The sequence below is a fragment of the Cyanistes caeruleus genome, chromosome 2 (genome assembly GCF_971803275.1).
Source record: "Cyanistes caeruleus chromosome 2, bCyaCae1.hap1.1, whole genome shotgun sequence".
NCBI classification, from domain to species: Eukaryota; Metazoa; Chordata; class Aves; order Passeriformes; family Paridae; genus Cyanistes; species Cyanistes caeruleus.
This window is the reverse complement of record NC_141702.1, coordinates 94855068-94882868: the sequence shown is the minus strand read 5'-3', so window position 1 is coordinate 94882868 and position 27801 is coordinate 94855068. Positions and strand designations below refer to the sequence as shown.

General features: G+C 35.7%; 1 protein-coding gene across 5 annotated transcripts in view; it reads left to right on the top strand.

Annotated features, from left to right (window-relative positions):
* Positions 1 to 27801, top strand: part of PLEKHH2 (pleckstrin homology, MyTH4 and FERM domain containing H2) — a 55920-nt gene that overhangs the window by 11916 nt on the left and 16203 nt on the right. Inside the window, exons 3-20 of one of the 5 annotated variants that reach the window (XM_086878441.1) lie at positions 7022 to 7084; positions 8114 to 8263; positions 8702 to 8785; positions 10259 to 10340; positions 11888 to 12070; positions 13432 to 14414; positions 15487 to 15562; positions 16010 to 16104; positions 16744 to 16888; positions 18754 to 18890; positions 19972 to 20082; positions 20351 to 20437; positions 20933 to 21091; positions 21348 to 21428; positions 23566 to 23745; positions 24495 to 24594; positions 24707 to 24819; positions 26956 to 27135. In XM_086878441.1, coding sequence (XP_086734567.1) covers positions 7022 to 7084; positions 8114 to 8263; positions 8702 to 8785; positions 10259 to 10340; positions 11888 to 12070; positions 13432 to 14414; positions 15487 to 15562; positions 16010 to 16104; positions 16744 to 16888; positions 18754 to 18890; positions 19972 to 20082; positions 20351 to 20437; positions 20933 to 21091; positions 21348 to 21428; positions 23566 to 23745; positions 24495 to 24594; positions 24707 to 24819; positions 26956 to 27135 — 3009 coding nt within the window. Of the gene's footprint in view, positions 1 to 7021; positions 7085 to 8113; positions 8264 to 8701; positions 8786 to 10258; positions 10341 to 11887; positions 12071 to 13431; positions 14415 to 15486; positions 15563 to 16009; positions 16105 to 16743; positions 16889 to 18753; positions 18891 to 19971; positions 20083 to 20350; positions 20438 to 20932; positions 21092 to 21347; positions 21429 to 23565; positions 23746 to 24494; positions 24604 to 24706; positions 24820 to 26955; positions 27136 to 27801 lie in introns of all 5 variants that reach the window. The other 4 variants (XM_086878440.1, XM_086878442.1, XM_086878445.1 and 1 more) reach the window with 4 other exon arrangements.

Here is a 27801-nt window from a genome sequence, read left to right as displayed (position 1 = left end):
GTAAGAGAGGGGATTGCATTTAAGAAATGACTTTTCCCTACCTAGGAGAGCAGTGCCAGAAGTTGCTGTAGTTAGAAGTGAACAGGTTTGTGATTCTGCACATGCAAATTGTAGAACTGCTGTCATCTGGAAAAGTTGGTATACATCTATTTGTGGTGTGTGCACGTGTGTGTGCACACATAGATGTAACTCTGACGTCAAAGAATCAAATTTTTTTTACACTTCATACATTTGTGTGACAGACAGAAAGGAATTAGTTAGATGGCAGATTTATGGAGGAATGGTTGACAGTGCTTTGTTCATGAGAAGAATTGTAGCCTTTTACCTGTTAATTGGTATTAAAAATGAAGAAGATGGGAGAAGACAAACCATGGGTGAGTGCTGGAAAGTGGCAGCTTACAAACTGCCAGGTTGTGAGCCTAAGCTGTGTTGCAGTAATTATAACCTAGGCAAACATTCAGACAAGATCTGAGGGAAATACAAGGCTTTCTGAATTTAAGCCAGGTGACTAATTTTTTATCTGATTTCTTTTTTTTTATGTAGGAAATAATAACAGACCTTAAAATTTCATCTGCAATACAAGCTTGGTCTGTAAGTAGCCTAAGGAACATTTGAGCCCCATAAGACACAGCCTTTAGCATTAGCCCTTTTGGGGAGATCTGTGACAAAAAGAAATTACTTTCAGAAAGCAGTTCTTCATTTTGAGGACTAAAAAACTAAGTAATATTTTTATAGGTTTCATTCTAGGGAAGAGCTATTGTGCCAAAATACCAATTTTTCACTGAAGGCATGTTTAATTTTATAAATACAGGTCAGTCTGAAGTATCACTTCCAAGATTATATAATGAAATGCATTTCTACTAATAAGTTAAATGCAAAGGTGTTCTATTACAGATGTCTCTCTAAGAATTGTAATCCCTTTGGGATAAAAAAAATCAGCCAATAAAGAACAAAATATTTCTTTCCCAAGGCATGTGCACACATGAATGTGCTCATTCCTTCTTTACAAATTATCTTCTTGTTTATGTTTCCTATAAAATGTTAGTATATTTATTTTACATCTGTTCTCTTTAGGTGTTTTGTCTATATGACTTAATTAGTCAGGTCATATTTGAAAGTTTGTTGTAGCTTATAAAGATCTACCACTTCGCTTACAGAGAATACATAATACATAGGAGAGAAATGTCAAGGCAGAAGGAATAATGTTAGAGAACATGGGTGGAAAATACCTAGTCAGCTTTTCAATAAATGAATTTCAGAATTAGGAGGAATATTACTGTATTTTCCTAAGCTAAGCCATTAGAAGAGAGAACATTTTGTAAAAAGAGTAAGTCATGCTTCTAGAACAGTTTTACTGCAAAGCATATGATTTGGCACAGCATACTGTAAAACACGAAAACTGGTTGTCATAAAAGCCATTGAGAAGCAGCTTCCTTGCTTTTAAGAAGTACTCTTTTCTTCTGTAAATTCAGAGATTTGTTGAAATACTTGGGGCTAAACATAGGAATATAGAATCAAAGGGGAAATCTTGGTCAAATGTAGAGCTGTGGAATAGCTGGCAAGCATATTCTCGAAACAATTTATAAACTTAGCAAGTATCACACACACACATTAGAAACCCCCAGATCTTTTGTCTTTGTAGCTTCTATTAGAAGGCAGTTCTAAAATCTATTTTTGTCAATGTGAAAAAATTAGTATCTTCTAGTTGCCAGCTTGTGTGTATTCATCACCTGTTTGTATCTACTCCCTTTGAAAGACAGTTGTAGGTGTGTTTGTCCCTCAATTGCTTCTCCTATTTCTTTATTTATAGAAGCAACCATATACCCATGTCTCTGGTTTGGTAAGTCCTATGTGGTATGAGGACCAGTAGTTCACTATATCTAAAACTAGACAGATTCACTGCTTTTTTTTGCTTTTTTTTTTTTTTTTTTATGTGGAACATTCTTTTACAGCCACAGATGGCTTGGGCTTTTTTCAGATGATGAAGATTTGAAAAATGGGAAAAATGGAAGTACAAGGAAAACAAGAGACTCTAAACATATCATTCTCAAATCACTGGAAGTTCTGCATTTCTGAACATATAATTCTCAAATCACTGGAAATTGTGCATTTCATCAACAGACAAACTATTAGATACATTAGGTTTTAACTAATTTTTCCTTTTTAAAAACTTTGACCTATTATCAACATGTTTTGAAAGGCATACAAAGAAGTGATGCTTTTCTTTTTGTTCATAATTGGTTGTATTTTTTGCTATATGTATTTCAAAAAGATTTCCAAAAAGTCTATGTGATACAACCATGTTGTTTATAATATTAAAAACTAGGAGACACTGTATGATGCACTGATTATAATGTAAATTTCAAACATGAATGGGATAAATTATGTTGAATTTTGATTTGGATAAAAAGTAGGAGTTTGTTCCTATACATAACAAACATTTTTTGTTTGATTTGAAAAAGAAACTAATTACAGTAATTTTCATTTTTAAAATAAAATGTGCCCTTTAAAATTATTAAATAGCTATTTCAAGTAACAGGAAAGATATCATTTTAATGCTGTGATTTCTCTGTAATACACACTACTAATAATGATCTCTATACATATGTATAGAAATTAAAGTATATATATATGTATGCATACAAAAGGCATATTTTTTAAATTTGTGAGTGATGACTTTTGAGTTTGTACCCTTTGCTGATTTAATGTAATATGTATTTTACTCAAATGAAAATTTCTTTACTTGCACAAAAATATATATGTTCAACATTTCTGAATACAGCCAGGAAACTTCCATGTGACACTTGAAATGGAATCACTTTATTATTTGCCTTTCTATTGTAAAAAACTACCAGTGACTGTGTGTTGTACTTCAATGTCCAGACCTCCAAGACAGTACACCTCTGTTTTTATTGCTGCCATGTTTCTTCAAAGCATTCACTATTTAGTCACATGTTGGATTTCTTTGTTCATTGTTTGAACAAAAATAGCTCAATTTGATGAGTGTCAGACGTGGAGTAGTTATTTCCTTACTAAGTTTAATACCAAATCTGTTTCTAACAATAGAAACTGTTTTCTATAATTCAGTAATTGATGCAGCATGCACTAATCTGTTTTCTGGAAACCATAAGAGGATTTTTCACTTAAAGACAGAGGGAGAAAGTGCAGGTTAAAGTAGCATCTGTTCTTCTGTACCTGTGTTCTTTAGTCAATATGCATCTATTTTTTGTATATTTAAGACTGTAAAATAAAAATCAGTATAGATTATGACAGGATGCCACTGAATTCTTACTGAATTTGTACAAATCCAATGTGCGTGACAAAAACATTGTCAATTCCTTACAAGAGGTTTGTTGAACTGGGGCATTATTTCAAGTTACCTTATTTAGGACATGATAGAAAATAAAGCTTAAATATATGCCACATGCCAAATGCTCTCAATAACATGATGGCCCTCCATGTTTCTCCTGGGAAGGCAATTATAAGTCAGTTGATCCTTTACAGACTGTAAATGATTCAAGCAGTGCCTCACCTAACAGCTGATACAAAACATTTTGATCCAGTGATGCTGGCAGTTTGCTGAGGTGTATACAGAAAGAAGTTGGTGGGACAGGTCTGGTTCAACAGAACTTTCTTTTATTCAAATGATGTTCTTTATAAAGTCAGAGTTGGTCGTCAGTATTCAGGATGCTGCCACAGATGAGAGTTCTTCTGCATTTAACATTTGCCTCTAAGCATAGATATGGCTGCCATTGCCTGACACATCCATCCACAAGTTAGGGATTCTTAAAAAAGCTTTTATTTGAAGATCTTAAGCTGTTGATGCATGGTCTGAAGTGGCCTTCATAGTCTTTGAGTAAAGAGGATTTAGCACTGCATTTTATTCTTAAGCATGGCTTGATGGAAACCATTAGTTATTCAACCAGTCTCATGTTTCCTTCTCTCAGTGCTGTGGTCACTGTGCTGTGTGTTGAGAAACTTGTCACTGACTTAAGAAGAAGGTTTAAGGTTAGGTTTTGTTTGGGAAGAAAAATTCTTCCTGTAGAAATTGGTCCAATCTTTTGCCCAAAAAGTTTGATGGCCTTAAGAGTATTCTAAGGTAGTTATTTCTTCTTTTTAACTTCACAGGCTTATAAGCAAGCAAAGTAGTCAGAGTATACGTGTTATATATATATATATATATATATATGTTACAGTTTTTCAGGCAAAACCATTTGGTTATTATTTATGCGAATGGAAAAACCATATTTTTCATTATTGTTACAGTAGACCCTGCAAAACAAACCTATATAAACTCTAAATAATGGGAAAACCAGGACTCACTTAGTAATCATTATGTAGCACCAAAATTACGGAAATGCTGGCAAATTTAATTTTAACAGAGGTGCTCATGTTTGGTAGCCATGATACTTGATTGTTGCTGAATAATATAGATTGCTTTTATTAAATGTGAGTCTCCTAAAAGAAACTGAAGACCCTTTAGAAATTTTGAAAATGAAATCTCACATTTATTTGTTGCCAGGATGCTGATTGACAGATCCATATTGTGAGACCACACAATGCTTCTTAGCATGCCTTCTTGAAACAGCTAACTGTTGAAGAGGCAAAAATAAACTTTGTTCTTCCCTTTATAATCTCTGAATGATCTTTCGCTTGGTAGTAGTCTCTCAGCTTCTTTGGCTCTGGGCTTTATGTTCATCTTAATAAAGCATTGTTACTTTGAATAAAGCAACAGCTTTATTCAAATCATATTCTTGGTCCCAGTAGTCTACATGAACATATTATTCTGTTCCTGATCCTGTACAGCAGTGTGTATTCCTAGCAAGAGATGCACTGTGCAGTGTCGGTGCACTGCCATGGAAGGAACGTGGGCCTTTAGTGCGCTGGATTCTCCAGGACTCAAATGCTTGTGTAGAAGAGCAGCAGTACACTCAGTGGTCATGAGATGCTGCTGGAGGGACCAGCTGTTTCCAGGTTTAAGCCAAGTTGGAGCTGGCTGTGCTGCAGTGGAGGCTGGGTGAACTTGGCAAGCAAGTTAAAACCTTTTCAGGTTTTAATTCCATTTACTAAATCTGTCACATTTCTGATACTGCCTTACAGATGAAATGACCTTAACTCATGGGACATAAATAAATTGCCAATTGCTGCCATGCATTTACAAATTGCCTGTGAAAGCTGATGAACAACTTCCTACTCATCAGTGAATTTCGCAATATAAATATCTGAAGCTTTCTGTCATAATATTAATAGTTTTCTGCCATAGTATTAATAGAGTCAGAACATTATAGAGTATTAGTTCATTATTAGTACTTGCACTTCCACTATGTTTAGCACAGTGCCTTTGCTGTGCTGGAATGTTAGCGACCGTATATATTCAGAAATAACCTCAGTTTCTGAATCTCAACTCACTAAAAAATAAGTGTCTGAAAAATGATACTAAAGTGAGTCTTGCAAACCAAACTTCTGTTCGAATGTAAAACCAAAAAGAGAGTTGGAAAGTAACCTTAGAAGTCAAAATTATAAAAACTAAACTCAAAATCTTAATGTGGTGTCATTTAAATATGAAATTAAATTCACATGACCAGAGAAGAACAAAGAAGGTTTATCTCCCTGTCCATCTGGTGAATTAATGACTGGGAAGATCACAGCCTTACAAGTGTTCTTGCAAAACATCTCACTGGGGACCTGACTATAACCATGTGCATTGTGAAATATTTGTTGGTCTTGTATCAGTGGTTGTTGTGATATTATTATGATGTAGACTTTGGGGTTTTGTATTGTATGAGAAAATACTAGAAGGTGAGTTACAGTTTTTTTTCTGTTAGTGAAAACTCATTTCCTCCATTTTCAGTTTTTGGTTAATAGAAAATGATGACTCTGTCCTTGTATGGATATGGTGCTAAAAGTTTCATGTGATTAGCACCATAATTGGGAAGAGAAAAAAAGAGATGGAGAGTGAAAAAGAAACTGAGAGATGCTAGAAATTGATTACAAACAGGACAGGATGAAACTGATTGTTTTAAAACCATGCAGTAAATTGAAGAATGAATAAATGGGTTTCATTTGCATTATTTGCATCATACGCTTTTCTTAGAATAATTTTCTAGCTGAATACTGACTATGGAAATATTAATTATTTGATGTTCCATTCTCCTCAGATGAACTGAGGTTTTACCTAGATATTTCCTGAGAACCACTAAGTCCTTAAGTCATGGATTACCTTGTGAACTTTCAAGTGTTGCTTCGAACCAGGGCTTTATGAAAAAAATCAGCAAAATCAGACTAGAGGGCTCTTAACAAAATATAACAAAATGTAAACAAAGTATCTTTCTGGCCTCTTCTGTTCTGTATTGTTGGGAAAGCCTTCAAAATAAATCCTGTAAAATGCAGGGGTTTTCCAAGGCCCTGGACAAAGACTGGTTCACGATTCATTAGGCGTCACTATAAAGAAAAGAGATCAGGGTCCACCCTCTCAGAGGTGACCTGCACTTCTCCATGGATAATGGTCTCTGTCTTCATCCACTGCTGCTATGGAGCACCTGAGGCCACCATGTCCTGTCTGCCACATCCTGCCTTCTTTTGTGCAACCGTGGAGAAGTCTGGGACAGTCCTTGTAGCATATTTGCCCAAAACACTAAATTTGTCAACATCAGAAGGGTTAGCAGCCAAGTGCCCTCTACTCTTGCTTCTTTTGGAAGGACATGAGGAAAGTTTTAGGACTGTTTTCAAATGAATTTCTGCTCTTGGTAGCAGGAGAAAAAAAGCAGAATGTCATATGGCAGCCAGAGAATTATGAAGAAAAGGTGTATATATTTTTTTCTGTTGAAGAGTATTTACAATGTTTTAATACAGTCATGATGGTGAATTCTTTTCCCAGTCTGACACACAGTTTATCCTTTTATTTTTATGCTCCTGCCCACCATGTGTCCTTTCCTTTTTCAAAACAGACCATGAAAATACATTTTTCTGATGAGAGGCAGAAGGCATGGCTATTTAACTGTATGTTTTTATACATCTACAGATGCAGCAGCTTGAGAAACAAGTTATAGATGCTGATCGTCAAGCAGAGAGAGCGTTTCAGCAGGTATAAATGGAAAAAATATCTCCACTAGCTGTGTGCATGTGGTACTTTAATAAGGTGAAATTTTAAAAATTGCTTTATTTTTAAGTACTTCTAAAAATGGAGAAGACAGTTTCTTTTAGTCTTTTGATTTGTCCTAACGGAGAGTTCTAACGCCTTTCTTTGCTCACTGTTCAGTTCAATAAAGTCAAAGCTAACATCACAAATCAAAAGTAGATACATGGAATGAGCTTCTTCATTGATGTGTCATGAGTCTCTTTCCATATACGATGCATATGGAAACAAAAGGGAGAGGAAACAGTGACCGGTTTTAGAAGATCTGTAAGAAAATAAAACGAGGCTACCCAGTACAGCCTCTAAATAGAACTGTTCTGTGTTGTTTGTTTCTCTTGTTCAAGTTACATCGTTTAAAAACAAGAGGTCATGGCTAAATACTTAACCAAAGGTGCCTTTTGATTCCAAATGGGAGACTTAGCCAAAATGGTAGACATTTTGTGAACATACCTCTTGTATCACTGGAACATTCCTCATATCTTACTGTGAGACAGATAGAAACTGAAAATTATAAGACTAAAAATGTTCATGTACTAATTTGGAGTTAGAAAACATTCCTGACTATAAGCCAAGTATTTTTAAGCAATTTTTTAGGATGCTACTGATAATTTGCTGGGGTTTTTTACAGTGTGGAATTGTTTATTTATTAAAACATTGTTTACAGCTCCCTGTAGATAAATTGCATTCTTCCCATACTGGTGTTTCTAAAAGCTTGTGTGTTACAAAACTAGAAACCTCTCACAGATATTAAAAAAATCTGTGTAAGATCTTCCAGTGTTTTGCCAGCCCTGTTGGTATTAAATGCATAGGGAGACATAATGAACTGTGGGGTTTCTTCTCAAATAGGCTTCAAAACTTTGCAGGGTTGTCTTGAATCTTAAGTGTGGAGGCAATTTTAAGTTTATTTTGTGAATAAATTATTATCTTTGACTTGGAGTGTTATGTTCCTTAAATTTTTACATTTGACTTTCCAAATAGGTGCAGATCATGGAAGAGAAATTAAAAGCAGCAAATGTTCAAACAAGTGAATCAGAAACCAGGCTGTATAAGAGATGTCAAGATCTGGAGATCCTGATACAAGATAAAAATGATTTAATACAAAAATTGGAGCAACAGCTTGAAGAACAGGTTAGGAATAATGGTGTTACAAAAGAGAAACATCAGTTCCCTTATAAATTATACAAAGGGAAAATAAAAATTCAGATCAATAGAGGACAGAAAAGTTTAGCAATATTTCTGTTGTTTGATTAAAGAGGTTCCCTTTGGAAGTATATAATTTGAATAATGTTTATTCCTTTTCAAATTATGCTCTGGCTTCCATTGAAAGAACGACTGACGATGAAGAGGGGAAAGATGATATTCCTCTTCACTGTCCCCCCTGAAGAGCTTTCATTTTTACTAGAGAAAAGAGGAATAGCAGCCTCTGTGAAGATCCTATTCCTCATTTTTTTAAAAACCACCATGAGCCTGAATTACTTCAAACAATCTTAGGATTTGTGTCTGAAGATACTACACAGGCAGATAATATTACTCAGTGAAAAATATGCTTATGTCAATTTTTTCCAGAAGCAAATAAGACTGCAAGAAGCAAAAATCATAGAAGAAAAAGCAGCTAAAATAAAAGAATGGGTGACAGTCAAGCTTCATGAGGTATAACTCTTGCTACAATACTTATACAGAAAATATAATGGTGTGACTGGATATCCCTTAGACCTTTTGGCTGTTAAAGGCCTGTGTGCAATAGTAAAAAAAAATGCTTCCCAGTTTCACTGATTTTATAGTTATTTATAGCTGGAAAGAGGAGAATTGAAAACAACGGCACAGAGGGCAGAGTGTCCAAGTCACCTGAATTCTGGTGTCTGATTTGGTCAGCCCAGTAAGATCTGGGTCCTTTTTCTGGAGAAAGGACCCAGGACTACTCTCTGGAAGGTCAACTTCTCCACTAGTTGAGGGAGTTTAGCTGGCAAACTGAGCTTATTCAAGCAGATGCCTGAAGTGTGAATAATCCCCAGAAAGCCGACCAGGCCTGCTGGGGTCTGGCAGAAAAAAGGCCTTGATCATTTTTTATTTCACAATGCCCACACTACTCTTAGTCACAAATAGTTTCAGGGACACCAGCTCTAGTTTCAAGAGACCAGTTGTCTCCCTTTTTTCTCTGCTGTGGTAAGATAACCATGTCTTTGCCCTGTCAAAGGCTGCCAGCTCTGGAGTGCAGCTGTGTTTTCTCCTCCCTGGGTGTAGAATTTAAAGTTGCCTGTAAAAGTTAAAATCTTACTCTCTTGGAATTAACTGGAAGTTATACTTGAGTTGAAAAACAATTAAGTTACTGTTTTTGAAGTAAGAAACTAGCAGGTTCTTTCATAAAATATTTACTTTTCATCTGTGAAGGCTAAAATAAATTGTTTTTAAATAATTTAATAAAAATGACATTAAATTTAGCTAAAATAATTGTGAAAAAGTTTGGACAAAATCAAGTATGACTCAAAGTATGTACTTACTCTTAATGGAAAATCTCAAGCTAGTTTCACAGATGTGACTGTGTCACTCAGTGGGAAGTGCAATTTCTGGCTTCCTTCTGTGTGACAAGGGATACACAGATTCAAATCTGTTTGCCTAATCTGGAGCAGGAGTTTGAACCAGCATCTTTTACCTCCCAGTGGTGGGCTACAGCAATGGATTGTTGGTTTTTTATTTCCTGTATAAAGACTTTTGCTTTGTATAAAGTTTATTGGCACTTACTTTTTTTAAAATTTTTGCTGTGGGATGGTAAGGAGGATCCCTCTGATTCCTCTGCTCACTCTTGGTTTTGTGAAGTTGTAATTCTAGCCTTCTGTTTTTATGAGAAATGCCAATGCAGTTTTCTTTTTCTCTTATTTTTTGTGGATTTTTAAAACAGACAGGGGTTTGCTTTGTTGGGGGAATGATTTTGGCAGAATTGAGCAGATAATCATTGCAGGGAATTTAGTTGTTCAGAATAAAGAGATGCCTAGACTGATAGCAGAGAGGAGATTATTATTTGAACTATCTCTATCCTTCGATAAGCAGAAATTCAGAGAAAACATAAATGTAATGACTTTAAGATTTGTTTCACCGATGGATGAGATTACATTTATATGCTTTTAGTTAGAGGTGGAAAATCAGAACCTTCGCCTGATCAATCAAAAGCAAACCAAAGAGATGAAAACAGTACAATCTAAACTGCAAGGTAAATGTACAAATCTTCTGAAAACTTCTCTCTTTATGGCATATTTATTTCTATTCCCTATTAATGTGTGCATCTACATGACTGAAAATATTCTGTGAAATCACAAAGATTTCAGCGAGTATGAACTGACATCAGAGTGACTATACATGAAGGTGTTGGGAAGGAATCATTTGGGTTTATGCTGATAAGACCACAGACAAGGCACAACTGGTTTTTGTGGGGTGAAAGGCTACCACTGTTACTTAAGAGGTTCTGCAAGTAATAAGATTTTACTGGATTTAGGACAGATCTTTGCTTTCACTTCTTCATAGCACAGGTGGTCATAAAACTGTTAAAGAATACATGAATGTCAGTCTGCATTTGCTTTTTCTAGCAAATGGTCAGCTGGGAATCAGAACTCAAATCAGATATTTTTAGTTACTACCTTTAACTACAGTGATCCAAAATCTTAATTCAGACCCAGTATCACCAGGTTCCTCTCCAAATGGGTAAATTTAAAAATCATAAAGTGTAAATAGAAAAAAAAGGAAGATGCCCTCCAAGGAGCATTATTTCACATTGATCAAAATAGAATTTTATTCACCACCACGTTGCCTGTTCACCAATTTTCTGAAGTATGTCTGAAAGTTTCCATTGTCCTCTTCATACCTGGTTGATCTGACAATTTACTATCATATGGAAGTTTGTTAATTTGCTACCTAGCCCTCATTTCTTGATAATGTATCTTACATACACATGTAAATACACAGATATTTAAAAATGTGTGTAGGGAAGTGTGTGTGAGTGTATATGCATAATATGCATAATATATGAAAATACAAAACTTTAAAAATTCATATACAATATAAAGTTTTTAAACAAAGATGCACTTTTCTGTTAATGAAGAAACTGGATTGTTTTGCTTCTTTGCTATCTTTTGATAAGTAGCAATTCTGTATGCTTCCAGTCATTCTCTTCTGAGAGATCTCTTTAAAGGTTTTTTGAGACCATATCATTTCCAACACACAGGTACTGATATGACTAAAAATATTAAGAAATTTATTACTATTTGCAGTGTCCATGCTGGTGACAGGCTATGAATTACGAACACATGATACTGTTTTAAGCAGTTTTACAGGTAGCATAAGGGCCTTTTGTTCCTGGATCCACCACAGGCATTTTTATGAACATGGATGGACAGACAGATTTTATGTTCAAGGCAGTTCATCAATTTCTGCTTTCACTTTTTTCCCTTGAAGTCCTCCTCCATATAGACCTTCTAAATCTGGTAACTTACTCTTCTGTATTTCCTGTGAAATTGTTGAAAGGTTTTTTTTTTTTCTTCCTATTGTTATATCAATTTTTAAGAACTAGGAACATTGCTCTGGGTTTCTTCTGATATGGAGAGATGTCAGGTAGGGTTTTTTTCCTAAAATACATTTTTATTATCTTTTTTTTCTAAATTTTAGTTATCTTTGAAAGAAAAATTTGCACTGCAGAGTAAAGACAAGAGTTGCATAGCTTGTTGTATCTCACTAACACAAGATTTCTGAATTACTGTTCTTCAGAAGCTACTGGTAAGAAATCTGTTACTTCAACACAAAAGCCTGGAGAGTGTCAGCGACTAAGCAGTTTGACTTTTGGATGCTTTTCAAATAGAGCAAGAAGTCCACAACCATCGCCTAAGCATGAAGAAACAAGCAAGGTTTCACTTAAAGAGTCAGACTACCCTGAAGGCAAAAACATGCCAGGTACCTTGTAACCAACACTGCCATTTTATTCTGACATGAGTGGGAAACTAAAATCAGCAACTCTGTCAATGCATTCAAACCAGCTCTTTTCAAAGTGCATACCTCTTCACTGCTACTCTTCTACTACTAGGAAGAAATCATCCTGTTGAGCACTACAGTCTTTGTAACAGCACTAATACATTATTTGGGAGCATGCAGAGGCTCCTGGGTGCTTTGGCTGTGAAGTAAAGATGTGGTTGTGACCTTTGTTGTTGCTCTGATCCTTCACTCAAATCTCTTGTACTGTTTATGACCTCAGTATTTTCTCCACAGTTAATCATGGTATCCAAAATGGCAAGCTGAGGTCTTTTGAAAATCTGAAACTGAAAGAGATCCTAGGGATATTTTGTGTACTTAAATTACAGCAAGTTCATTACTTGGTGGCACTGTATTATTACTTCTGTTTTTACAGAGGAGGGAATCGAAGTAAGAGTGATTTTTTTCAAGGGAAAGGATAACACATAGAACCTTAGGCTTGTGTAGATGGAAACAGATGATTTTGGGGACTTCATTACTTTAATGTGGCCGAACTTGAAATCTTTGTCTTATTCAGTCTACTTTAACTTCACGCAGGTATTTAACACAGACTCTTCCAAGGGTCTGTGTAGAAAAACCCTAGTTCTTGCATCTGATTTAATTTGGCAACATGCAGGCCTCACTAATATGTTGCAAGCTATAGCTCTCTCTTGCAAAACTAGGTAAAAGTGAAGAGCAGAAACAAAGCTATTTTTAACAGTGTCTTTCCTGAAGTACTTTCCATGAGACTCTCATTCACTCCTGTAAATGCTTAGACTCTCTCTAAGCATTCATTATTTGGAATACAATAATAGGTTCCAGAATAAATTTCTGTGTATAAACACTGTAGTAATGCTCAGAGTACTTGATTTGTTAATGAAAATCCTTTCTGACAAGCTTTTATTAAACTTTAATTTTCCTTAAATTTAATAAAGCATCTAAATTTGTATGCCCTCTTTAGTATTTGGCTTTTTTTAGTTTTATTTGTTTGTTTGTTTTCAAACGTATATGGCTTATTTTAAAATATGGCTCCAATCTGCTTATCATTATACTTATTGCCATTTTTATTTCAGGGAGAACTTTGAGTAACATTTATTACTGTTTTTTGGGCAAACATAATTTGCATTCAGTCCCATTAAAAAGTTTATCGTTTTTTCTTAATTTTTATTATTTACAATATTAAAACAAATGTTCTCACACGTTTCAAATTATTACCTACTTACTACTTGCAGGCATGATGACAAAACCATTTATCAGTCAAGTTTGCTAAAATAATTTTCTCATGTTCATTATGTCTCATCCTTTAGAGAAGGATGTCCTGGAAACTACCTTTGCTGGTCCTGTACACGAGACAAATAAAGGTCAGAAGTCATTGCAACAGAGTTCCTCTGAGCAGAACAAAAATGTGAGAACAAGCTGCTCATCCAAAGACATAGACAGTGACATGTCAAAGAACTCATGCACTACTGGGAGTGACTGGAGCTCAGATGAGGATGGAGGAGACAATAAAAGACTGAAATCCAGGTGTGCGTCAACTCTTTCAAGCCACACATCTGAAAAGAATGCAAGGTACAGTAGAGTGGAGAGTGAAATGTATTTGACAGCGTCTGACGACAGTAGTTCTCTCTTTGAAGAAGAGGGTTTTGATGTTAAGAGGACTCAGCAAAAGAAGCTATACTCATGGCAGCAAGGGTCCCAAAGAAAAGGCCTGAGCAATCTGGGTGGAAAGTGCAACTCTGACTTCACAAGGAAAAAGAAAGACCAAGATAGTTCTTCGGATGAACTGAATAAGAAATTTCAGTCACAGAGGCTTGATTACTCATCCTCATCCAGTGAGGCAAACACCCCAAGTCCAATCTTAACCCCTGCTCTGACACCCAAACACCCAATTCTAGCAACTTCTGCAGGTTCTCAGGGCACAACTCCATCTGATTTTCCCTCAAATTTGCCACATCCAAAGTTACGGACCCCTAATGTCTTCAGTCTGAATTCAGTGTTAGCAAAGAAACACCTAAGCCAGCCCCAGCTGAGTTCTGACAGAATGTTTGGGAGAAATAGAAATGCCATAAGCATGATCCGTCCATGGAGACCTCAGGAAACAGACATAGATCTGGTGGATGGAGAAGAGACCGGTATTTTAGAGAAAATGGAGATTGGCTGTGATGAAGGAGTGTTTACCTATGACTGCACTGAAGCACAAGATGCTGAAGCCCAGGAACTTTGTGATACAATGAAAAAAGGTACTAGCAACAAACCTCCAACACCTCCATTGCATCGATTTCCTTCCTGGGTAAGTGTACTTGCAGATATTTTCCCTACTGAAAAAACTAACTTATGACTCTCTCCTATGATTTTTGTTTCCTCTATTTTGATTACTTTCTGTTTAATGACAATACAGGGCATTACCTTAGTCATAACTACAAACTCAGAACTGGTTTTATTTTCAGTGCAGTATTTCTGCCATTGAAAAACATGGTCTGGTCTCTATTTTATAGATAAACCCAGGGTTTTTTTCATGTTACATCTAAGTTAAGTAGGTCTTTTTGAGTGTATCCAAGGATGCAATGCTTGTGACTGCATTTATTTATTCATCTAAACTCTTAACACAGCCCAAGAATGCTGGTGTCAATTCCCTTGCTGTAATCATTGTACCAATAACAATCTAGACAATTAAGTCAACAGCAGACAACTACAAATTACAGAAGTAATTGATCATATTTCCAAGTAAAATTTTAAAGCTATCAGTCAGGATATTAAAATAGATATTAACATGTCTTACAAAAAATCCAGAATTAACTGTGTCAAGACTTAAATAAGCAACAGCCCATTTCTAGTTGATTCATCAGGATCTGAGAAAGAAGACAGCTCTTGGTCCAGCTCTGCATTTTCAGTGTCAGAGATGTTTTAATTAACAATTTATTAAATTTATTATTATTTGTTTATTATTCAGGAATGTATAATACGTTATGTAGCAACTTCTCTGTATATATATTTTTTAGTGAGCTTTCTGCATTATACTTTTCTTATTGTAGCCTTTTAACACAAAATTCTAGTGGCATTTTTCTGCTCCTAACACACAGTCTTCCATTAAAAAACATTCTTGCTATAGCTTCTTTGGCACCTGATAATAGTATTTTTAAGAATAAGTTACTTACATTGTATGAGAAACAGTGGAAAAGGCTATGGCTATGATGTGTACAGCATACAAAAGAAGGATGCATTTTTCAGCTGCTATTGACAATGTCATTTTATGAATCATTTCATCACATAGTTGCACTAACACAAAGAATAGGAGGCTAAACAGAACAAAAGTAATTGTTGTGTTTTAATTATCTACTATCAAATCCATTCTGCTTGTATAGGAAAGTAGAATTTATGCTGTCGCCAAATCTGGTTTAAGGATGTCTGAAGCCTTCACCATGGAATCTCTTAATAAAAGTAAGTGATTTAGTTCTTCATTGTCCTATCGACAAAAGTTCTAATCTTATGGTGATATGAGCAAGGACCTTTAAAATATATTTAGAAATATTTAGTTACCAGCTATTTAAAACCTAGAAGACATTTATCTTTCCATTGTCTTCTGATACCTTACATCTTGACTTTGTGCTGAATTTGTACTTTGTTCAATCCAGTTTACTTTGCATTTCACTACTTTGGAGATTCTATACCAGGTACCTGTTCAAAAAGGACTAGTGTTCATGACTGCAATTTTATTTGTTTTTAAAAGCATTGTAAATTTCAAAAAGCTAAAAATATCACATCCAAATCAGTTCAGAAGTTAATTTGCTTTTTACAGCAGCTATACAACACAAAAAATACGAAATTTGAATTGGTTAATTGGAGGTGAATTAGGAAGGCAATTTATAAAATATGTTTCTTTTTTAGGTGCTGTTTCACTAACCTCGTGCTCCGTATCTGGATTATATACTTCTCTGATATATAAGAACATGACCACTCCTGTCTACACCACTTTGAAAGGGGTAACTGTATGACTGTTAAAAGAAAATTTTTAAATATCATTAGGGTTGGTTACATCCAGGAACTTGCTATTTTACATTTGATACTACCATGCCAAGTATGTTTTAAGTTGATGTACAGAGATCAAAGACCCCCAGAAGTAATAGAAATGTCAAATAGCTGGGGAAAAAAAAAAATACTGCCTATAAAATGTTAGTGGCCTAGGTCAATTCTTCTTAGGTTCCTTGCTGATTTTTTCCCAAAGGCTTGTTAATTATTAAACAGAACCACATGGAGTTTAATGTCATAATTAAAAGTGTGTGTATGTGTAGAAATGTCTTTGTGTCAGTGCCAGAGCTGTTTCTAGTCACACAGCCAGCAGTCAGTAATCACAGCATTGTTTGTTTTCTGGCAGCCTTTTACGATTTGGAAAGACCCATGCCTTGAGCTATCTCAGGTTTCTGTTTTAAAGTATGGGTGTGGTTGAGTACACAGAGGGTAGAGGGAATTCAGTTTCATGTTAATATTTGTGTGCCAAAACTCACAACCCAGGCAAGAACAGCTTTGAGTATTATGAAGCCAGCAGAGCCCTGCCACAGTATGGAGGAAATGACTGATACCCTTTATGCATGTATCAAAGGGTGTTGTGTTAATTTCTGCAGAAAGCAACTCAAATAAGCAACAGCCCATTTCTAGATGAGTCGTCAGGATCTGAGGAAGAAGACAGCTCTCGGTCCAGCTCTCGGACTTCTGAGTCTGATTCTCGAAGCAGAAGTGGTCCAGGGAGTCCTCGGGCTATGAAACGAGGTAGGCAAAACCATAAGAACAAGTAACTTCTGGGAGCTTTGGAAAACAAGGCAGTTTACGTGATTTTCTTGGGAATTGATTTCTTCCTTAAACAGTATGGACATCTAAAATGTAGGCTCTCAAAGCCCAGATCTATTACTCAGTCAGGAGAAAGGACTGTTATAGATGGCTTTTTTTTAATTGCTGTTATTATAGGTATCTTTTTAAGGCATTAATCTTGTAGCTGGCTGTTTACACGGGGGGAAAGTGACTTGTACATTTAAAGCAAGAAGCACCACTCTATGCTTTGTCATGCCAAGGACTTCCTGTGACTTCTAACTATAGAAAAATAAAAATTACATAGAAAAAAAAAATTGCCATGAGAAACCAAACACACATATATTCAGGTTTATAAAACAATTTCATTTGATCAGAAAGCAGGTGGAAAAGTTCCCTCAATAAATTATTTGGTTCTGTTTACCTCATGCAATAAAATACTTCTTTTATTTTTACGTTGATTGTCTTAAGGTCCCGTGCAAAGATTTAGTTAGAACACCTAAATCTGGTAATGTCCTGTGTTTTGTGGAAGACAAATCCCACACTTGTAGTTGACTGTGTTTTCCATCTGCAAAATGGAAATAATATGCTTCATAATATTGAAAGATATAGTCCTCCCTCATTAGGTGACACTATCGGTGTTACATCTCTGTGAGTATTTCTTCACTGTGTAAACCAAGGGAGAACAAGATCCCAGTGAGGCCAAGTATTAAGATCCCTCATTACATATGGCTTTAGAAATGCTAAGTAAAATTATTCGGTAGTCTTAATTATACATGTAAAAATCACAGTTAACATTCCTTTTGTTCATGCTTCCTTGCCATAAAATAGTCCTTGTATTGTTTCATGTGTGGAAACCTTTCTTAACCACAAAACACACATGTACGTGTCTTTGTTGAGATCACATTCTTTAAAAATCTCGGCAGTCACACATTTCACCAAAAGCATGATTGGCTTGCTGCAATTTACTAAGAAAGATCCACCATGAGACTGAAAGTCTTGGTGGCTTACCAAAGCAATAAATGAGAAATGCCTTTTTTAAGAATAAAATTGGCAAATGACTTGGGAAATTATTGAAACAAACGAAAAAAGGCCTTTTAATTTCAGTTTTGGAGAGTATAACCTTGCAGAGTGGGGCACTAATCCTTAAAAAGAACACGTTTACATGCATGAAAATATTTCTATAATGAATGAGGGAAGAGTTTGAATTTTTATTACTGACTGACTAGAATTGAAAGTAGGGTGCATTTTTTTCAGGATTAAAGCTAATGAACTCTAAACCCCCCCATGAAATATGAAAATCTAACCTTTAGAAAACCTTGGTATACAAATTCTTACTAATTGTGAAACATAGTCACCTACAGCTTCAACACGGAGCAGATGTTGAGTGTGACTTCTTAGTATGCAAGCAGTTGCCTGAGAAATCCAGATGCTATAGTGAGTGAGAGAAAGCTCAGGGGGAAGGTTACTTAGTTTAATTAAAGATCCTGGGTTTTTTTCTAAACAATGAGTATGATTCATGGAACTAACTCCCTCTTTAAAGAAGCTGTGGTAATGTAACAGAAAAGTGATAATATACAGAAGATTTTTTTTTCTTTTTCCATTTACAAGGGACTTTAACTGTTTAATTATGAATAAAATGATACTTAGCACCGTGCTTATAGTTCAGGGTGCTGATACTTTAAAAAATCCTTGGTTCCTGATGGATTTATGCTGATACTTATGTTTGCCTGCAGGTTCTATTTAGACATTCTTTTTGTATGGCTATTCTGATCTCAGTTGTTTCTAATGTAAAAAAAAAATATGTAAAGAACTCTCTTTTACTACAGGTGCATCTCTGTCTTCTGTGACCTCAGAAAGTGACTATGCTATTCCTCCAGATGCATATTCAGTAGACACAGACTATTCAGAGCCAGAGCAGAAACTTCTTAAGACCTCATCCTCATCTAGTGATAATGGAAAAAATGTGAGTACTGAAGTTCTGTGAAGAAATGCACCTGAGGTACTGTGTGTATATTTATGTTCAAAGGCTGCTACCAAACCTTTTCATTCAGTCTTGCTGGCTCACAGGCTGCCTTATGAGTACAAACAGCAAAATACACCAACAATGTTAGCCAAATAAGACTGTAATTAGTGAAGGAAAGGAGAAGATAATTCTAAGCTTTCCTATATAATGAATGAAAAAAAGGTCAACAATGCCAGAATACAATTCAAAGTACTTGAGATTTCCTTTCTCGGAACCAGGTCTGGCATCAGATTGCATATGAAATACTCAAAACAGTTTAAAATTATTATTTGAATAGTCAGGTAAATAGAAGGGCATTCCAAGAAGGAGCTGAAGTCATCAGTGGAAATCTGTGTGCAGTAATAAGTTTCTGTCCTTTCCTCATACAGGGAAAACATCAGAGAAATCCTAGGTAGAGTAATATGTGAAGACAGGCCAAAGAAACCAAAGCATTATGAGGTATTGGTCATCCTCCAGGAGCTTTTTAATGGCTTGTGTTAGTAATTGGTGTCTTAACATACAAGTGGATTGACTACCTGCTGATGAAGATTATTTTAAGCTTTCTTCACAGAGTAAAACTGTGAACTCTGTTCTGCAGATGTACATACTAGAGGTTTGTCTGTGAGGAGCTCAGAATTAGTCTTTATATATGGTTTTCAGGTTAGGACCTGGACTTGGGAAAAAAGAATAAATTTATCTTTGATTCATCTTGTTCCTTGTTTAGTATAAACAACTAGAAAGTAAAACCAGAAACCATCATATTCTTCATTCTTATGAATAGTTTGGGGCATTTACTCTTCTTCATGTGCTATAACAGTAAGTAAGGATATTCATTAGTTATCCCATGTGCATGATATTTGTCTTAATTGATGCTTGTAAAAACATTGTCCTTGGATTAAAAGTCTCATCAAATACTGTAATTATTATTTAGCATGCTTTTAAGTCAGTAACATATCTCAGTGTGTCTACTTAGGCATATTTCTTAGGGGCAGAGGTATATATGTGTATCTAACCACTTTTTATCTAACTTCTAAACAACCAGGAACCTTTGGAAAAATCTGGATATCTGTTAAAAATGAGTGGTAAAGTAAAGACCTGGAAACGACGGTGGTTTGTGCTTAAAGGAGGTGAATTGCTGTATTACAAATCTCCAGTAAGTACATGTAACTTGCCTGTTGTTTTGTATTAGATTGTTTACTGATAATCTATGGCTGCTAGAAGGAAAAAATTGCACTTCTGGTTTCTGAGCTGTTAGAGAGTGATTCCTTGCCATAAAATCTCATTTCCTCAAGAGGTATACAAGGTACACAATGTCTAACTAGAAAGTATTTATCAAGATTAATGTTTAAATTAGTCCTATATTAATTCATTGCTATTTGTTGGTAGATTTAAAATACTCTTTCTCCATTCTTCCCATACAGAGTGATGTTATTCGAAAGCCTCAAGGTCAAATTGAGCTAAATGCATCCAGCCACATTGAAAGGGGTGATGGAAAACAAACAATTCAGGTGCCTTCTTTTCTCCTCTCTTGCTGTTTCAGCATTCCCTCCATCCTCAAAGCCAACCCCTTGTTCCAGTCCCTGTGGCACTGGAAGTCCAAGTGTAGGCTTGAAATTAAATAATCAGTGCCTTTTATTTGAAACCAAAGAATTGTTTCAGCGACAGAAAATATAAAAAAGCCTAACTTGCCACAAAGTTTAGATCATCACATTTGGGATAGAAATAAAGAGAGCAGTTGTGGGGTCAGCCATTGGGGTAGAGATAATTCATTTGTCTGAAAGGAGAATTGAGTTTTCTCAACTTGCCATCCTGGAAATTTCCAGATAAAGATTTATAAAGTCTCTCTGTCTGGTCATGGAATGTTTGATTACTAAAAAGTACTTTGGGGAAGATAAACTTCCTGAAGTTGTGAAGCTACATTGGGTGGTGTATGTTACAAATCCTACACTGGGGGGCCAAATATGTCGAGTTCTTGAAGCTCAAGACTCTTTGTTACTACACAGCTGACCACAGAGAAACGAACATACTACCTGACTGCAGATTCCCCCAACATCTTAGAGGAATGGATCAAAGTACTGCAGAATGTTCTTAAAATACAGGCTGCCAGCCCACTCTTCGTACAGTCTGAAATCAAGCCAACCATGAAAGGATTACTAACAAAGGTAAGAAGACACTTCTTTCCCCAGTCTGCTTTATTCCAACACTGTTTAGGCCAACACTGGCCTTACTGTGCTTTAAATGAGGATCTCATCAATGCTGTAATTCTTATGCCCTTAATAGAGTTACGCAGTTTTAATTTTATTTCTAGTAATGTGGACAGGAATTTGAACCAAGACATGCATTTCCAATATCACCAAAGTTCAGAGATGGTGAAATATTTCTCTGTCTGTGATTATTACTGATGTTCTGTAATTACAGGTGAAACACGGATATTCCAAAAGGGTTTGGTGTACCCTAGTTGGAAAAATTCTGTATTATTTCCGAAATCAAGAAGACAAGGTAGGTCCCTTTCTTCAGAAAATGTGTACTTTAAACAGTAACCTACAGCTTTATTAAGGTACAGTTTGCCTTAGTATTACACAGATTGTAAACTTGGAACACTGTAATAGCCAGCAATCCAGATCACACCCATAGGTCTCCTTCTACGGGATGTGATACATACTATGGATGTTATCCATACCTGAAGGTGGACACTGGTTTGCCTGGAGTTCAGGTGTCCCTTTCTGACAGGCATCAGAAAAGACCCAGCCATCATGTAGTTCTGGAAGCAGACCCTTTCTTATGTCTCTTGCAGTGGGCAGTGACTGCAAGTTTCAAGAATTTAAATGTTCTTTCTGTCCCTCAGTTGACTTCCAAATCCTGGTCTTTGGTATGTCACTGTACATCCATAGTGCTGCAAGAGCTAGGACACTTCCTAGACATGACTTTCACCTGTCCCTTTGCTCCCAAGGCATTGTGTTTTGTATCAAGAAACACCTTTTTAATGAAGGCAGGTCAGAAACAGGATTTTGTACAGTCCACTGAGCCATTATTTAAAAAATCTGTAGAAATTCTCATATTTGTACTTCTGTTTTAAGAAGATAATCACACTGGAGCCAGTAATTCGTAGCTTTTGTAGAGAGCCAGTTACTCCCTTTGTCATCCTTTCCTTTTATAACCATTTTAAACCTCAACAAAACCCCATTTCTACAGCTATATGAATAAGATAGCAGTAACCATCCATCAATACATTTTATGTTAATTGCTCTTTAGAACAATGTGAAACAGGGCTTGGGAATCAACTTGTTAGAGTATTAAGCTCATCCTACAGAGACATTAAAATTAACTTAAAATTTCTCCTAGGGAAAAATCTCTATATTTAACATATCTTAATTTATACCTTTTTTACCACTGAAGACTTTGGCATTTTAGCATGCTCTTTAGTTACGAATTTTGCTGGATTCTTGTGAATATTTCCCTCACATCTGGAAGAAGTTTAGCTGCCCTTTTAAAATAAAATTGAAACTAATTTGCTAACTTGGAACAGAATGAGAATTCAGCTTTTGTAAGCAGAATATGTATGAAAAGTTTTCCCAAGCTACTTTATTTCTAATGTTCAGCAATATGCTAATTAAAATCATGTTTTCTGTAGCTGACTGTGTCTATGCAGAAATAAATTACACGATCTGAAGTGGCTGATACAATAATGGAGACCATTTGATTGACCTTTCAGAATGGAATTCAAACTAAAAAGTCAGCCAATTGTGTTTTAGTTAAACTTGGTGAATAAATCAGTCTTGACTACTTATATGTGAAATGACATTTTTTGATTCTCAGAATCTTATTCAAAAAGTTGAATGCTTCAGAAAATACAAATCACCACATCATTTTTTAATCCTTACCAGTGGTACTGTGGGAGAGAGTTTTGTGTAGAGTATCCAGTCAGCCTCTCTCAGTCCTATCACCCAGTTGTGAAGAGATTTCATGTTGTATTTATGTTTGTTGAGGCCTCCTGTGGATAAGAGCAATGAAATAATTACTTCTGTGAAAATTTCCTCTTAAGTGGCTTTTTTAGATAAAATATTTCTTGATAAATGAAATAACCACATAAACATCTCAACACTGAAGCTCTGTGATCTCTCAGACTGGAGAAAGAAACTAACTAGAAGGTTTATCACACAAAAAAATTACCTTTTAAATTTAGAGTATGAACGAATCACATGCATCAACAATACATTCCTCTCCTCTAAAACAACAAGATCCTAATTCAGGTTCTAGGCTTGACACAGGAAATTTCTGCTTGGAACCAGGTTTTGGAACTCTGGAGAATGACTTCTCTCACCCTAACATACATTTATTGCATTAGCTCTATAGAGGCAGACTTGAAAAAGAATTTTTGAAAACTTCATTTTCAGACTTTGGCACATATCATTCTCTATCATTTTGCTCTCTACAACATCTGGCTTGTCTGACGTTCCTTGGCAGGACTGAAAATGAGTAAATTCAAATGTGTATGGATGGTAGTTCATGTTTTAATTTCTATTTGCAGAATAAGAAAAAAAAAGTGTATAATAATAAATAAAATAATATATAATACAAAATTGTGGGCACTGAAACAAACATTACCTCTCTCACCAATATTTATATGTACTTTTAGTTTCCTCTTGGTCAAATCAAGATTTTTGAGGCAAAGGTTGACGAAGTTGATAGATCCTGTGATTCTGATGAAGATTATGAAGCCAGTGGTCGCAGTTTATTATCAACCCATTACACTGTTGTTATCCACCCCAAAGACCAAGGACCCACTTATCTTCTTATAGGATCCAAACACGAGAAGGTAATAAATGGATATTTTTATTGAGTTTCAGTAGCACACCTATGAGTATGGTGCTGTTTGTCACCTGGGTTGTATTTTGATACAATAAGGAGAAGGTTCTGCTTTATTAACATCAGTCAGAGTTTGTCTGCAAATCAATGCCAGTGTAGGTAATCCTTGTTAAAACAGACAAAAATATGCAGGCTTGCCTACATAAGTAGATGGTGGAGAATATGGTATATGCTAGAATGAGAATTTTGTTTACAAATAGTAATTTGTAGACAGAGCTGTATCTTAGAGATTATAGGGTACTGGTATCCGTTTTCACTGACGAGACTAATATAGCACAGACTTGCCCTACTGTAGTAAAGGAGCAATGAGAGAGGTGGGGTTAAAACCATTTTTTTTATTGTTGCCTCATTGTTCTGAAGTAATACTGTAGACCTTGTTTTGCTTTCTGGCCTTATCCCCAGGTTAGCAGGATTTGGCAGTGAAAAAAATTACTTATGTAAGCTTTTGGAAGAGGAAAGGAAGAGTGCTCTGATAATCAGACATGATTTCTGAGGGTATAAACTTTTGAAGAGAGCCCTGTCCAATCTTCCTTGCTTAATATTTGTAACATAAAGACTATGAATATGTGTTTATTCAACCAAAGATAGACTTCTTTGGGCTTCAAAAGGCGCGCATGGATTTCAAGTTGAGAGCAAAATCCTGATGAAGCAGCTCCCTTCAACGTGGAAAGAGTGAGCTGCTATTTTTTTCTGTTTTAGGACACATGGCTTTATCATCTGACAGTTGCAGCTGGAAGTACCAGTGTAAATGTTGGATCTGAGTTTGAACAACTTCTTTGCAAATTATTAAATGTGGAAGGTGATGCCAGTGAGTTTGTTTTCATTTAAACATACCGATCTTCCAATGCTTATTTAGTAAATGTACTTATGAACTGAACTAATTGCAAAATGTGTATATTTTATCTGTTTAGCTTCTCAAATTTGGAGACATCCTACCTTTTGCCATAGCAAAGAAGGAATTACCTCCCCTCTTACAACATTGCCATCAGAAGCCTTGCAAACTGAAGCAATTAAATTATTTAAGGTAAAACCATAGCAGAAGCCTTTTTTATTAACTGACTATTTTAACTCTTAGCTAAAGAATGGCTGATAGTTGAATGGCAGATTTTCAACAGATATGAAAAAGAAAACAGAAGTTCATTTTTATCTTTAGTGGAGGTAAGTAATGGATAGCACCAAATGTGCCCATATTACCTCACCAAAGACTGTAACTTCCAAATAAAAATGACCTTTAGTTGTGAGGGAGCAGTTTAGGCTTTCACTTTTGGTATTCCTACTTATTTGATAAGTTATTGATAAAGTACAAGTTAGCAGAAAAATCCATGGCCATCAGGAGTGATAATAATTTTACCTTGAAGTTCATAGCTCCAAAGAATCTAACAGCATGGACAGATCTCTGCAATCAAAAAACTGTATCTGAGATACTATTTTTTCAATTAGATTCAGGAAAAAAATTGTAAGCAGAAGTTTTGTTTTAGATAGATTTAAATCATCTGGGAGATACTTTAAAAATCAGAAGAAAAAGTAAATGTTAAGTTTGGCAAATCATGGATTATTTGAAACTGAGATAGCAGGGATTGTACTGCTCTTTTTAATAAAAAGAAAATATTTTCTTATGAAGTAGCTATTCTTAAAAGACCAGTTATTCAGTAATATAAATAAAGAAAATATTCCAGAGCAAAATTATTAAAAGTATTTTACAAGAGTTCTTTGAGTCTACTTTTAAAGATTCTCATAGATCTTTAAAAATACACACATACAGATATATATATATATACACACACATGTCCCAGTGTAGTAGAAATGCTTTATGATTAGGAGACATGTACTGGTCCATAACCACTGAGCCACAGCTAGGCTCTTGAGAAATTGCCTTACAGCTTTCCCAGTTGAAGGCCAGGTAGGTAGTTGATGCCTGTGAGAGAGAGTATGCTGCAATGCCATTAACCTGCTTCCAGGCCATGAAGTCTATTTCAGAGACAAAATAATTTTTTTATGTTCCTTTGTACATTGTGATATAAATTACAAGTTGGAAGGTGTGGAGGGTGGATAAATGAACTTCCTCCACAAAACTTACACAAGTCTAAAGAAAAAATTCCCTGAAGCATCAACTATCTGGAGAATTTTGATGTTATGGTTCCGATCTAGAGAGGAATTCAAGCACTGTAGATTTAGTCATGGCCACTTTTAGGCAAACTTTCCAGCTTGTTTCTCTGGAATGTGTGAAGCACTTCAAAGAAGTTCTTCCATATTATTTTCTGCAATCCTGCAGCATGAAAATTTACAAGGAAATGTACTTCTTTGATACAAACAAATTTACATCTACTTGGAATTCACTTTTCAGACCTAATTCAAATCACAGACACTTGCCTAAAAGTAAATAAATAAGAGATTACTTTTATGACCTTTATTGAAACCTTGTATAAATCAGCTTAGAAGTCAGGTAGGGCATTTATTTAGAAATAGATCAAGTCATGTTTCAGTTAGCCTATTTATGATAAAAATAGACTAGAAATGGATTTGGCTTCCATCCAGTTCTTTTATTTTTTGCTTACATCCCTTAAAAATTCAACTGTTGTATACAGTAAATGCAATGAGTGATACATGTGCTTTCTTCTAACACAGCAGAACAAACGCTTAACATCTGGCTTTCCTGAGACAGTACTGAGTATAGAAAAGGTCACACTTAACCTACAGTAAAAATACCATGGAAAGCCAAGATGTAAATCAGTGGCTCTGAGATAGGGGTTTTTTATCTGTGTATATGTTGCTGTGTTGCACTCACTACTTACAGAAGCATTTTATATTGTCTGGCACTGAGAGCTGTAGACATTGAATTTCCAAGTCCTGTAAGAGGGGTGAGCTGTGCTCAGCATGTCCTTAAACTTGCCTACCATCACAATTGTTCCAACTCCTGTTACAGTTCACTCCATTAAAAAAAAGCATGGGTTGTAGGAGGTGTTTTGTCTCAAGTCTCTCTGTATAGATTTTCATCCATTCTGGCCCCTTTTCACCCAGTTTTGCAGAACTAGCAGGGTTCTACCAGTAAACTTATTAATTGTGATTTCAGTTAAAGTACACTTTTGATACACAGAACATCTTAAAGATTTGTTGAAGCTCTCTTGTATGTAAACTCACTTGTTTATTATTTTATATCTAGACCTGCCAGTTGTTTATAAATGCTGCAGTTGACTCTCCTGCCATTGATTACCATGTATCTTTGGCCCAAAGTGCTTTGCAGATCTGCCTCACACATCCTGAACTTCAAAATGAGATCTGTTGCCAACTTATTAAACAGACCAGACGTCGACATCCACAAAACCAGGCAGGACCAATACAGGTAACCCAGTATTTATTTTAATGATATTGATTTTGGGAGCAATGAAGGAACTACGCGGAGTGTTTCAGGTGGTAAAGAGGCTCTGCTTTTCTGCAGCATCTGCTGAGTTAAGATCTAATTCACTGCTGCCATGTTTTCCTGAAACAGAGCTGATGCTATCCTCTAACAAAGTATGTGTATGTGATGGTAGAGTATATCTCTGCCTATGCTGTTTGTAAAGGGTGGACATAAAATGGGATGTCTTCAAGTCAAGCGCTAAGTAAGAATGTATGAAACATAATACTTTTTACTGCTTCTTTCCCAAGAGAGGTGCTGCTTCAGGAAGCTTGGTGGTCTAACTCACATGGCAAATGACTCAGTAGCATGAGTGTGAAGTAAAGCTGTGGTGCCATGTTGTGGAATCTCAGCTAAAGCTCAGGGCTTCTGGTAAATGTCCCCTCATGTGCCATGCTGTTCAGCATTCACCCTACAAGCTATGTTATTAATACATACTTGAAATTCTTCCCTTTGTCCACTGCCAGCTATTCACTGCTATCCAGATAGGAAATGAACTGGAATTGAAAGGAAAGCCAGTACTTCAAGCTTGCATAGAATTAACAGAACTGGAATATTACACTTGTGATAGAGCAATGCCTACAGAACTAGGAGATGGATCAGAACATGAGA